Source organism: Anticarsia gemmatalis, chromosome 13, assembly GCF_050436995.1.
Source record: "Anticarsia gemmatalis isolate Benzon Research Colony breed Stoneville strain chromosome 13, ilAntGemm2 primary, whole genome shotgun sequence".
In the NCBI taxonomy this organism is placed as follows: Eukaryota; Metazoa; Arthropoda; class Insecta; order Lepidoptera; family Erebidae; genus Anticarsia; species Anticarsia gemmatalis.
The window spans coordinates 3,182,301-3,194,671 of NC_134757.1; the positions used below are offsets into that span (position 1 = coordinate 3,182,301).

Below are 12,371 nucleotides of genomic sequence, written 5' to 3' on the forward strand. Positions count from 1 at the left end.
AAATGCGAAAGTTTGTTAGTATGTATGGATGTTTCTTACTCTTTCACGCAAATAGGACGTAAAAATTTGGTACGAAGGTAACTTTGTATGTAGGTAACTGAAGACCCAGAATACTACATAGACAAATTTTTATCACATAGTTCCTGAGGGATTTGGATTTACACGGGAAGGGTTTCTACGCGGATAAAGTAGCGGGCGGCCTCTAGTAGGTACGTGATATATTTAGATATCTTAATGTCAGACTGAGCTCGTGTTGGAATAGACGTTCAATTTAGATGTGTAATTCAATAGTTCATGAATAAGGTTTTGAACAGAGTGAAGCTTATTTTCGTAGATTACATTTTAAGGCAGGTAGTCAAGTAGGCATTATGTAACTTGAACCTTTAATGCTTATATGTTTATATCTGGCTATAAATAAACAATGCGAAAAATAATAACTCAGTAACAGACCTCATATTCTGCAGATAACAATGTCGTAAACTGATAATAGTGGCTTAGAATGTATACTAACGCCAGCTAGTGGTTTGGAGGCGTAACTAAATATACAAAAAGTGAGGAGTTATTTTTTCTCTTAAATGACCACTGTTTTTTTAGAATAATAAATCGGTTTTAAAATCAAAATAAAATGCTGCCCTGCTGTAAATGCTGTTCCATCTTCTTTCGTGTTAATTTAAGCACAAACACTTTTCGTCATTTAAAATTGTTATTTAACCTAAAATACTTGCAATCTCTGTTCTAAATTCTAAGTAAATTAGAGTAAAACAGAGTTGGAGACTGAGAATAGTACAGCTAAATAATCTTTCTTTATTATCGGCATACTTATATGTGCTATGAAATGAGAAAATTACTGCAAAAAGTAAAACGTCGTGTTGACTCAGTTAATAGCTTAATTAATTGAAACGTTTTAATTAATAAAAGACCTAGGTAATTGGAAATCTTAATTGATTGTATAGTTCCGGCGGCGGCGTTACGAGTTTAGGCCTAACTGCGCGAATATTCAAACGAATTCAGAGTGTTTTTTAAGTATGAAAATACTTTATTTTATCTCCATGTGCATTTACAAAATAAATGCGAAATTATCTGAGCTTGAAAAAATAGAAGTATGTAGAAATCTGGATTGCGGTGAGAGTATTGACGAAAGAGTTTGTGGTATGAGAAAGAGAGATGAACAAGACGAATACCAGTGGTTTGATAACGAATGTCTTTTGCTAAAGTACGGATGTCAAGCAGGCAATGATCATGGTAAGCTTTACGACAGAGTTGCCGCTAAACAACTTACCCCCGGCTTCTAAGGTACATTTAGCGGTAGTTTATCTATTCTATTGAATAGATAAACTACCGCTAAATGTAGGTTCTTAAACCGGGGGTTAAACAATTTCACTACGTGCTAGTGAACGTGCGATGGCTATTACGCTTCTACCCTGGTTGGTAACACAGTCAACTAAGTGTGTTCTGTACTCTTCCTGTTTGCTTTCTAATGCTGCAACTTCATTCAAGTTGTTTGGCGACACTTATCATACTATAATGCAACGGTCTTAAATGTGACTTTCGACTTCGTTAAATCAATTCTCAATTTGTTCGTTGAAGGGTGAGTTCTCTTAGTTTCACTTTTAAACGAGTTATCGACAAAATTTGCATGAAAAATCTATATTTTTTGAGTGTGTTCTTAAAGTAATTTTAAATGTCTAACGCTCGCTAGTCGATAGTATCGACTAAATGAAATCGCGACACTGTTCCATTAATTGGTTCTAAGTGCTCTTCAAATAAACACACTAGGTACGGACAATTTTTACCTGTGCCCTGCAGCGAAATCAGCAATTTCATTATAAAATTGAGTTTGCAAGTCAAACAGTGTCTCGTTCCTTTGTGTTCTTTTGTTGCGTTTTTTAGGTTCCTGATTGTTATTTTATAGTAGACAGAGGACCAATTATTTGTGAAATTGAGTGCTTCTGCGGTCTGGAAAAAACCTCTAACTTAGCCTTTAACATTGTTATTATATTTATATTACTAATTAAGGCTGAGCGTAGACCCTAGTTCAGATCGATTGGCAGACACGCTTTACAATACGAAGACGCGCACACTATAAACAAAACGTCTCACAGACAGAATTATCTACTTCTATCTTCTGCACTCCGCCTAAGTACGTAATATAAATACGGTATCAACCTTAAAGAAGATAAAAATGGTAAGAAGAATCTATTTTCTGCGGCTTCGCTTTGAATATACAAGATTACTTTGTCGGAACTGCTTCCTATTGGAACATTTTATGATGTCGGGACAATATCCGGATACACTGTTTGTAGGGTTATAGCGAATCGTTCCCCTTTACTGCATTTGAAGTTTTATTCAGTACCATTTTGCATCCCTTTTAAATAATTTACTCAATAGATCATTTCTATGTAATTGTTGTAGTCTGCAATATGTAATACTGCATTAACAATAACATTTTATTCGTAGTGTTGTCCATTCAAACTACGTTATGTGAATGTTTTTAAGGATTATAAGCTTATTTTTAATGCTCACAATAATAATTAGGTAGTGGATTATATTATAAAAGCTGCAAAATGTTTTTAAACGTACTGTAAGTAATCCGCTTATCTGATTCAATGGAAATTTTAAAATACACGGCTTTTAGGATAATGCTTTTCTCGTTAATAAGAAATATTTTACTCTATTTAGCTTTAGTATGTACTTTATAAACATAATCTAAAAAATAAGAATAAATAATTCAATGAACGCCTAAAAAGGATTTTTGAAAAGGCTTTGCATTTAAAAAATACGATTTTTTTATTGTTCTTCACGTCGTTGATTTAACATAATGACTAAACAAACTGAAATATTAATGATGAGGACAAACGATTATCCTCATTCCTTTAAATAGAACTCTATATAACATATTTTATATCAATAAGTCGTAATACTAACACGTTAAATTACCGTTATTCAAGAAACTGCAAAAGAAAAAGTTTACACCCGAGCTCGATAGATGGCGTTGTGCCTCTCCGCTGAATCGCGCTATGGTTTCGTTACACGGGCATGTATAAATACTCCGCGCGCTCACTGCGAAGTGGAAACCTGCCTGAGAGTTTATCTTGAAGGTGTGGTGAAGGAAAACATTATAATTTTTTAAAACCACATTAGGGGTCAAACCCGTGTGTGGTAAGAATACCTTATCATGACTACAATGACGTGAAGGTCATATACATATTATGCTACATTGCATGTTTTAGGTTAGATAAACGGCATAATAAATTACATGAAAACCTAGTAGCAGGTAAACTTAAGTCGTTTAAAGTTACCTTTAAATATACGAAGTAGCCGACATAACATTAAAATAAATAAAACCAACAAGCTTCTATAGCACTACTTTCAAAGAAGCGATATGTATTACAAGTTTAATGATCAATAAAAAATAGAGCCACATTGAATCTAATCACAGCAAAAACTATACAAAATTATAAAAAATTATAGATATGAACATACCTAAGGTTCATATACTTAAAAATAGACAAGATAGTAAAAGAGAGCATCAAAACGTTTATCTAATTTTTGGAAGCCATGTAAATAACTTCTAGCGTTGCGATAATGTCAGTAATTTGACTATCCAAAGCAATACCTACATCATTTCAAAACTTTACCTATCAATCTTTTGGGAGCTATCACAAAAAGAAATGTAATAATTTAAAAAAGAACGGCTATCTTCGTTCGCCCTAGTCGCGTATGTATAAGCAAAGGGTTGTCGAATATCGACCGCATCATGCGTTACTTACAACACTGCGATCGATGCAGGGTTTCACGCAGACCGACGACTCCTTGCGGGAATATTTTATTAGGAGTTTCAATTGATGGCTATTTTCTTTCTAGCATACGGAATAATAAATACAGAGCGATGCAATGAGAATATACCAACAGAAAACTTTGATCAAACTTGTCCAGATTGTTTGAGCGAAGAAGAAGAACCTATATGTGGAATTCGCGAAGATGGTGATGGATTTAGGACAAGAATATTCGAGAACGAATGCCAGCTTCTCAAGTATAATTGCGAGCAACAAATACAGTTTAACGTCACAGACTACTTTATATGTGACAATAACATTGGAGAAGGAAGTGTTGAGCAGGATAACGATGAGGAAACTGGTACTTTACCAGAAGATATCGAGCTAACAGACAGACCGATTGATGAAGTATCTATAGACACTACAGTAACTTATGAAGAAACGACGACGCTTACTTCTCAAGTTGTTGAAAATAAAACAGTGTTTAAGAATATTGTAGTAGTACGTGGGTCGATGTCTGAAATGATGAATATTAATAATACTGTAGCCGATTTCTTTGCTTCCACTCATGTGCTGGACTTGCCAGTACAAGAAATGCAACCTAACCTTAATGAAAGCGCGAGACGAATGTTGCTAAGGGTTTTCGGTCCAATTAAAGTGTTCACGCCGTGGATTGATATACCAAAGAACATAAGTGAGGACCATTATCATAAGCCTACGTTGTCTTCTTGCTTTCATACGTGTCCGACGGTAAGGACTTACTAATAAATCATAATTAAATTATATTATTTACTGAAGTATTTAGTTAAAATTATAGTGGTAACATTTCTATTGATATTTTATAATTTGAATCTTTGTATTTTATTCAATTATTATATGAACTGGAATATGATTAATGTATAAGTCAATTTAATGTTATTTCCAACGGTGAAGGAAAACTTTGTGATGCAACCTTGCATGTCTGAGAGTTCTTTAATACAGTTCTCAAACGTATGCAAAGTCCCCAACAGCACTTTGTCAGCGGGGTGGCATTAACCCTCTTTTAATTCATAATAATTATATTTAAACAAACTACTATTCCTATAAGTGCTGGCTAACTAATTTGTATCGAAAATCCAATACGTCACTTATGTTTATAACTGGTTTCAAATTTAAATGTATTATTTACCATACATCTAACAAAGTAAAACAACCAGTCTTACCGAAGGGTATCGTGTTATAACCCAGATAACTGAGTTGTGGAGGTCCGATAGGCCGTCGCTCTATTTAAAATACTGGTATTCAGCTGCATCCGGTGAGACTGGAAGCCGACTCCAATATAGTTTGGAATAAAGGCTTTATATAGGCTGAATAAAGGCCGATTTAGATGTAACATACAATACATCATTAATCTCGATCTATTTAGAATTAGATTCTGTCAATAGTAATCGAAGTTGGTTCTTACGAACAGAAATGTCCAGACACATACGCGCCAGTGTGCGGCGTGCCGGGTATCCTGGCTCGTGAGCCATCGCTCATGTTTCAAAACCACTGCTTCATGGACGTAGCCCAATGCAAGATGTTCTGGGAAGACAAGAGCTGGACCGCTGAGAGCTCAGGTAATGGAAACAGCTATTAATTAAAGTTACCAGGCCGCACATAGTTCTGCAATAATTTTGCACAGTATGACCAATAGGGCGTGTTAGACTATATTTTTTTAACCGTTTTTTTTAATGTCTTTAGTTTTAGTACAAAATGACATTCCATTTTATTGTGCAAATGATTGCTGTTTATTGCTAGAGTCAGTCAAAAGTAGAACCAAACTTTAGGAACCCTCTAAAGTTTAATCGAAACGCGATTCAGTTACTTACTCCTCTTTTTTTTTTATCAAATTTATTGACAAGGCCTTTAGCCAACAAAAGGCTATGTTGGCCTCATAGGGAAATTCAAATTATGTACAGCAAAATCTTAAAAAAACACTAATTTCCTAACTGAAGGCGATCAAAATTCGGGAAAAAGGGAAAAAATAAATTTAACCTAGCATATCTACGGAAAAAACATAACTAAAGAACTTAAAAATTTTAATCGCCTTTTCACAACACGGATCACTTAAAATAACATTTATCATGCCATTGTGGCAAGGAAAATGCCGCAATTGCAACTGTGCTCTAATATCATTATACAAACTGCATTCTATTAAAATATGCAACAAATCATCAATTTTCGAGCATGAATTACATATCGGCGACGATTTAACACTCACCAAATTCATACTTACTACTTTCTACGAAGACTCTTACTAACGTTTAGACAGTAAAAAAAAGAAGACAATTTTCCTTGGAGCAACGATTGCGAATAGTATCTGTTTTAAAACGTTTCTTTAATACGCTTGTGTTGAAAAGAAATTGAGTCATGTAGACCTAATAGAAAATTCTATTACGGAATATGACTTATGTCTTGAACTTTACCGAGGCTGTTCTGGACGTAAATGTAACACAAATTGGAGAATAGATAGAGTACGCAAGAACGAGTTAGTGAGAAATCACAGTAGTAGCGGGGCAGGCAGCGGGAGCGGTTGGCGAATGAGTGGAAAAGTGACAGCGGGTCGATTGAGCGGTCCGTCAGTTATCAAATCTTCAGTCGTCATCGGCAAGTCCGATCAAAATGAGCAGGAAACGCACACAGACTTTGGCTAGCTCTCGACTCCCTCTTGTCTCTCTACGTTTTCCACTTATCCGCTCCGCCCGCACGTAGTTCACATCAGTCAAAATTATGTGTTTGTGTTATCGGCCCCGCTACCACCGTAAATTTATATTAACCGTTTCCGTGCGGATGATGCCGCACAGGCACCATGTAAATCTATTGCGTATGGCGTATGGTGCCCGAGAGGATACAAAACTAAAATATAAAAAACTCGGCTAAAACGACATTTGTCAAAAGAGTCCCGTAAATAAAGGGTCTATCCCACTAGTCCCGTTGAGTTGTCCCGTGACGGGACAACTGGCACTATTTTGTCCCAGTTGTCCCGTGGCGGGACAAGTGACACTGTTTTTGTGTCAGTTGTCCCGTTGCAGAAAAATCACGGGACTAATGGGACAGTCAGAGGGGTCAAACGACTGGTTCCATTGAGTTGTTGTGTGACACCAGGTACTTGGTACTTTGGTAAGATAGCAGACGTTATACTGTGTGTTGTAGCACATTTTTTCTTAATTTCTAGTAGATAAGTTGAAATTACATCAGGTACACGTTGAATTGACTCGAGTGTTTGAGCTGCTCCAGAGGCCTGTTAACAATATATTTTTAGTTTCCTTACATTATGTTTTTTCAAGTAGGGAATATCGGATAAGCATTTTACATTTATGGCATGGAAGTTCATAGATATAGACACTCTTGTCAATTTAATTATAAAGTGAAAAGCCCAAATAGTAAAAAAAACTTCTTGTGAATTTAAGTACCTGTTGTCACACAACAACTCAATGGAACCAGTTGTTTTGACCCTTCCATCTGTCCCATTAGTCCCGTGATTTTTCTGCAACGGGACAACTGGCACCAAAACAGTGTCACTTGTCCCGCCACGGGACAACTGGGACAAAATAGTGCCAGTTGTCCCGTCACGGGACAACTCAACGGGACTAGTGGGATAGACCCTTAATAAAAGTGTCTTTATTTGTCACCAATATCATGCCTACAGTGTTCGTTTCAAGTAATTTCGTAAATTAGCAAACTTCAGAGGTTGTAAACCAAGTTGTCGAGACACATTTTATTATTGATTATAATTATATTTCACTATCCTCGTTCACTTCTGGTTTCCAAACGTCATACGTTTATGAATTCTCATAAATCACGTCGTCATCGTCGCATTGAGTTTCGACTTCTGACTGAGGAATATATTTCACTTTTTTTCTGGGTAACTCTACAATAAAATAAAAAGATTGTCAATTAAATGCCTAACAAAAATCCACATTTTTAAAGAGGTAGACATAGATATTTTAGCAATAAAAATACACTTCGGTACATTCTTATCCAAATAAAACACTTTAAGTAAGTGTTTGAAGGTAAGTACGACGTACGGTTACGAGTAGAATATTTTTGTTTTATTAGAATCGGACTTCCCATTCGGTTATGTGATTTACAAAACACTGGAATATAGAAAATATAACTATAAACGAGTTACACCACGCTGCAAACTCAAATGGTACGTGAACAAATTGTTTATAATAATTTTGAATAAATATATCCATAAAATAATGCCCGAAGGTTTACAACAGCTGATAAAAACTAGTTATTCACCTTCCATTTCCATAAAAACACACAGATTGTCACTTTAAAACGCACTGAACGAATTTACAGACCGATTACGTCCAATACACAATGGCAAATGATTCTATAACAAGTGGAAACACGAGAAAAAGCTAAAAATTACAACTCATGGCGGATGATTCCTCAGGGGCATCATCAAAGTCTCTGGCGCTTGGTGCCCCAGAGGCATCATGGAATTTTTGTTTGACGCCAGGCACTAAAGATTGCTAAAAAGACCTCCGCACGGAATCGGTTAAGCTATGGGAACTTTTGTTTTAGGCCAAACGGTAAAACACAAGTTCCTACTTACGTGTATCATTCATACATCATTGCATACGTGAAATATTATTACAGAAGCTTCAAAAGTTAACAGTCTCTAGCGTAGTAGGTGGTGAATACGACTGCTAATCACTAAGTCTTGGGTTCGATTCCCAGACCGAAGGTTGGTACGTAAAATAACAATAATCTCGTCCCCGTTTGCATGGGACTGACATAATCGACGAAACGCCGGTGTATTTCATACACTCTGCCTAGACGTCCGAGTTTAACAGGCGTGAAGCTATGTATGTATTCAAAAAAGGTCACACTGCTTCATTAACATGATACAGTTTCTCATTCAAGTATCGGTGCGCTTAAGAAGATACATTTTGGTACAATTTTTCATACATTTGCTATAATTCATAAGTAGAGTCTTCATAAATCATAAAACCGGGACTAAATTTTCCTCTTGTGTCCAATATTCCTGACTGAAATGCATAAAATTTGTAAACTTTATGAATAGATAGTGCGACCAAGAATGACTCTCCTCAATAAATAACTGAGCTTGTTTCACAGTCCGTTATCCTCCATTACAAGTACGGTGGCCTACATGAATACATTGGTATGCTAATTTTACCGTTTTTCGAGATAACTAGTTGCTGATGACTGAAAGAATGTTTTTATGAAGCCTTTTCATATTTTTGTGGTTCATTAAACTTGCTCTATCATCTAGATAAAGGGATAAAAGCAAGAAACATAAAATAACTCATCAAAATTTCCCTGGAAATGGCGATATCGTTTGGACGAAATCGTACGTTATGATGAAGCCGAGTAAGCACAAAATAAGTTGTCATACGGTCCCTCGTTCATACTAACCCTATGCTCGATAGATGGCGTTGTGCCATTTGGCTGAATCGCGCTATGGTTTCGTTACACGGGCTAGTATAAATACCTTTTGATGGAAAGCTAAATTAGGAAAACCTGCCTGAGAGTATTAAACTTGAAGGTGTAATTTTTTTAGTATCACCAGGACGTTACAGTCCGGTGGTACGGGTAATACCATGATGAAAGATGGATGTATGTTAAACATATACGTCGATTATATTTTCCATATGAACGTGGAAATTTAGTTTGCATTCGATGTTATTCGGATGCAGGATCATGTTAGGCTCTAAACTCACTTTAAAAAAAAAAAAAGATGTTAGGTCATGTGGTAATTTATTAATATAGGAGAAATTTAATGGGATTCTTTACTTAGGCAGAGTTAACAAATAGTTAAAGTCGACTAAGCTTCAGAAAAGGAAGCAATCTTCCTAATTATTGCGAATTGCATAGTAAAAAATAAAACAAACTTTCATAGCTGATGCATTCTCCTATAGGGCTAGGCAGAGACTAGAGAAAACTACAAGGTGCAATCCTTACCAATCCTTGCGTAAGTAATTCTTAGTTTCTCTTTTGTGTCGATAGCTTGTGCTGTCCCATTGTTGGACAAAGTCATCTCCCATTTTTCCAAATATCCCTATTGCCTAATTTGTGTGTATAATTACTACCAGACACATTTGTTGTAACAAAACTTTTATTTGATAATAACTGGTACGATACTCATAAAACAGATATCCTATGTTTTATCTAGATAGGTATATAGTACGCCTAGATAGGAATTAGGTCAGGGCTTCTAGTGACGCAGGTAGAGTGTTGATATACTACTGGTATTATTTCAGCGGCCATTTCTCTTGCGTGCTGTAATGGCGTATGTTTCTAGGTACATGAGTTGATGGATGGATAGATGGCGCTGCCAACCTCGTCCTAGTGAAATGTTTTCCCGTTATTATGTCTTTACTCACATAATCTAATAGAAACTTTAATATGTGATAAATTATTTGATTTGAAATGACTCGTACTTAAAATTGTCGCGGCTTTATAGATTTTCTTATCACCAATTTTTGTAACGTTCAAGGGTCGCGTAATTCTGTTATGAATTTTAATAATAATTTTCTCATATTAAACATAACAATATTTCGAAACAAACTTTTTTCAAGAAATTGTTTCTTCTTTTAATTTTGGTGCCAGAAAGTAAATTGCTTCTCTACTTTTACACATAAAATTACGAAATTTACAAAATCTATTCTTACTCGTATTGGTGCTTTCTATCGCAAAAAATCGAATACATGCACTTATAATATCCCCTATAGATATAGGGAGAGACAAAAGAACGCCACTTGGTACGATCCTTGCATACTTCTCTTGTCTATTCACATCCATACATCATGTCATACAGGAGTTAATAAATTAATTCGAATATCAATAGAAATTACTAAAGCCTAGTTCTTAAAAAATAGTGTTGTCTTTTTTTTTCCTTCAGCATATATCGAGTCATCGTTTCTCTTCTGCCTGGGTGATCAACTAAACGGCGTGTACCGTCTCCTGCCCCTCATCAGGACCCTCCAGCACATGGGCAGGTTGAAGAAAAAAGGCCACTTCAGATACAAGCTCAGAAATATGCGGTACTTCAACGAATTACTGCTGAGACAGCCTAATGTTATGGGATAAATTTATCATGAACTATTTTAGTAATAAAATAAATTATTTTAATGACATATTTATTTTATTCTCCTTAGGGAGGCTTGCATTAAGTCCCTTTCTATATATCTGCGTAAGTATATGAAGTCATAAATGAGTAAACTAAAGATGATAATAAGTAATGATATTTTGCTTAACATATCAGGATATTATAGAGCTACTATAGACAAAATAATTCAAAAATTATATATTAAAATTTTGCTGTAGTGCATAAATAGAAATAAACGTTTTGTTACCATAAACAAAAACATGTATACTACAATTTGCTACTTCAGCTACCGAAAGTATTACTATTGAAAATAAATATTGATACTTTTGCAAATAATTTCGAAGAAGCTACAAGGACATTTAATCCGTGTTCATTATAAAAACACAAAAAATAAAGTTGGGATTCACTCATTACAACAATTTTTAAAAGCTCTTCGCGTTATGTTCCTTACTGCTCTACTCACTTACTTCTTCATGCTATAGATGTTGTAGAACTCTATAAAGGGTGTAAGGGAAACACTTTCGAAAAGGAAAACTAGTGATGGAGGTAGAGGATTTAGAAAATTAAACTTAAAATAAAAAAGCCACTTTATGGCATCGTTTTTATTATGTCTATCACCGGTTTTAGGTTTTGGGGCTGTTTCCCTTACTTGAGCATAAGGTGTATACAAAATTAGATTGTATGATAGGAGTAGATAGATCACAGACTGCTCAAAACTGTTTCGAAGAAGTTCATAAAACTTGCCAAGATATAAAATGGCACCACACAGTAGATAATCAAATTTTAAAAATACAGCGCTAAGAAAATATTTAAATCTTAAAGGTTTTTAAACAGAACTACAAAAATGGTTCTTGTATCAAGCTGCCGAAGATGTTGAAAATCTACCTGTAATAAAATATGACTATCAAAATTTTAACGAAACTTATTTGTTTCTAAATACACAATAATATTTCAAATTGATTTATCTATAAATATTAACAATTGCTATAAACTAATTGAAAGTGTTAAAACTATAATATCACGAAGTTTAACTTCTAAGCAGCTGCACTGGCAGTCTATTTTTAACGCTATTATTAACCGTCTATTTTAATGAAAAGTACGGGCCAGACAAGGAAAACTTCATAACAAACGTGCCAGCCAAAATGTTGAAATTTCCCTGTCTGCTTCAACTTCCTTCGAGACTGACAGAATGGGAAGCTTAACAAAATGTTTTACCTAAGCCTTACAAGTGAAGTTTATTTTTACAACTTTAGAACAAAACATTGCGTAGTCAAAACTCACTGAGGACTTTTTGTAACTGTTTTTGAAAGATGTTCGCTCGTTCAACCGCCTTTCTTCACTCGATAAACAAAAGAAATTTAATAGAGCCAAATCCCAAACAAGTTTCGTGCTGCGCGCATGAAGGTTGTTTAAGATGTGCCTAAAAGAGATCAAAATTACCCTTCACGTATTAATACTAAGGTTCACAATCTTATATCTTTTTATGAGGA

The 12,371-nt window shown here is 35.1% G+C and overlaps 1 protein-coding gene across 1 annotated transcript; it reads left to right on the plus strand.

Annotated features, from left to right (window-relative positions):
• The first annotated feature begins 961 nt into the window (after positions 1–961).
• LOC142977907 (uncharacterized) lies at positions 962–10,862 on the plus strand. The gene is made up of 4 exons (XM_076122036.1): positions 962–1,242; positions 3,865–4,526; positions 5,227–5,374; positions 10,675–10,862. Exons 1-4 carry the CDS (start codon positions 1,026–1,028, stop codon positions 10,860–10,862), a joined length of 1,215 nt encoding a protein of 404 aa, XP_075978151.1. The 5' UTR covers positions 962–1,025.
• Positions 10,863–12,371: the final 1,509 nt, after the last annotated feature.

Excerpts from the sequence above, each read along its gene's own strand:
- LOC142977907 (XM_076122036.1), top strand. The coding sequence starts at position 1,026 with ATGAAAATACTTTATTTTATCTCCATGTGCATTTACAAAATAAATGCG. Across the intron at positions 1,243-3,864 it reads TCAAGCAGGCAATGATCATG|CATACGGAATAATAAATACA; the intron begins GTAAGCTTTACG and ends TTTTCTTTCTAG. Across the intron at positions 4,527-5,226 it reads GCTTTCATACGTGTCCGACG|AAATGTCCAGACACATACGC; the intron begins GTAAGGACTTAC and ends TCTTACGAACAG.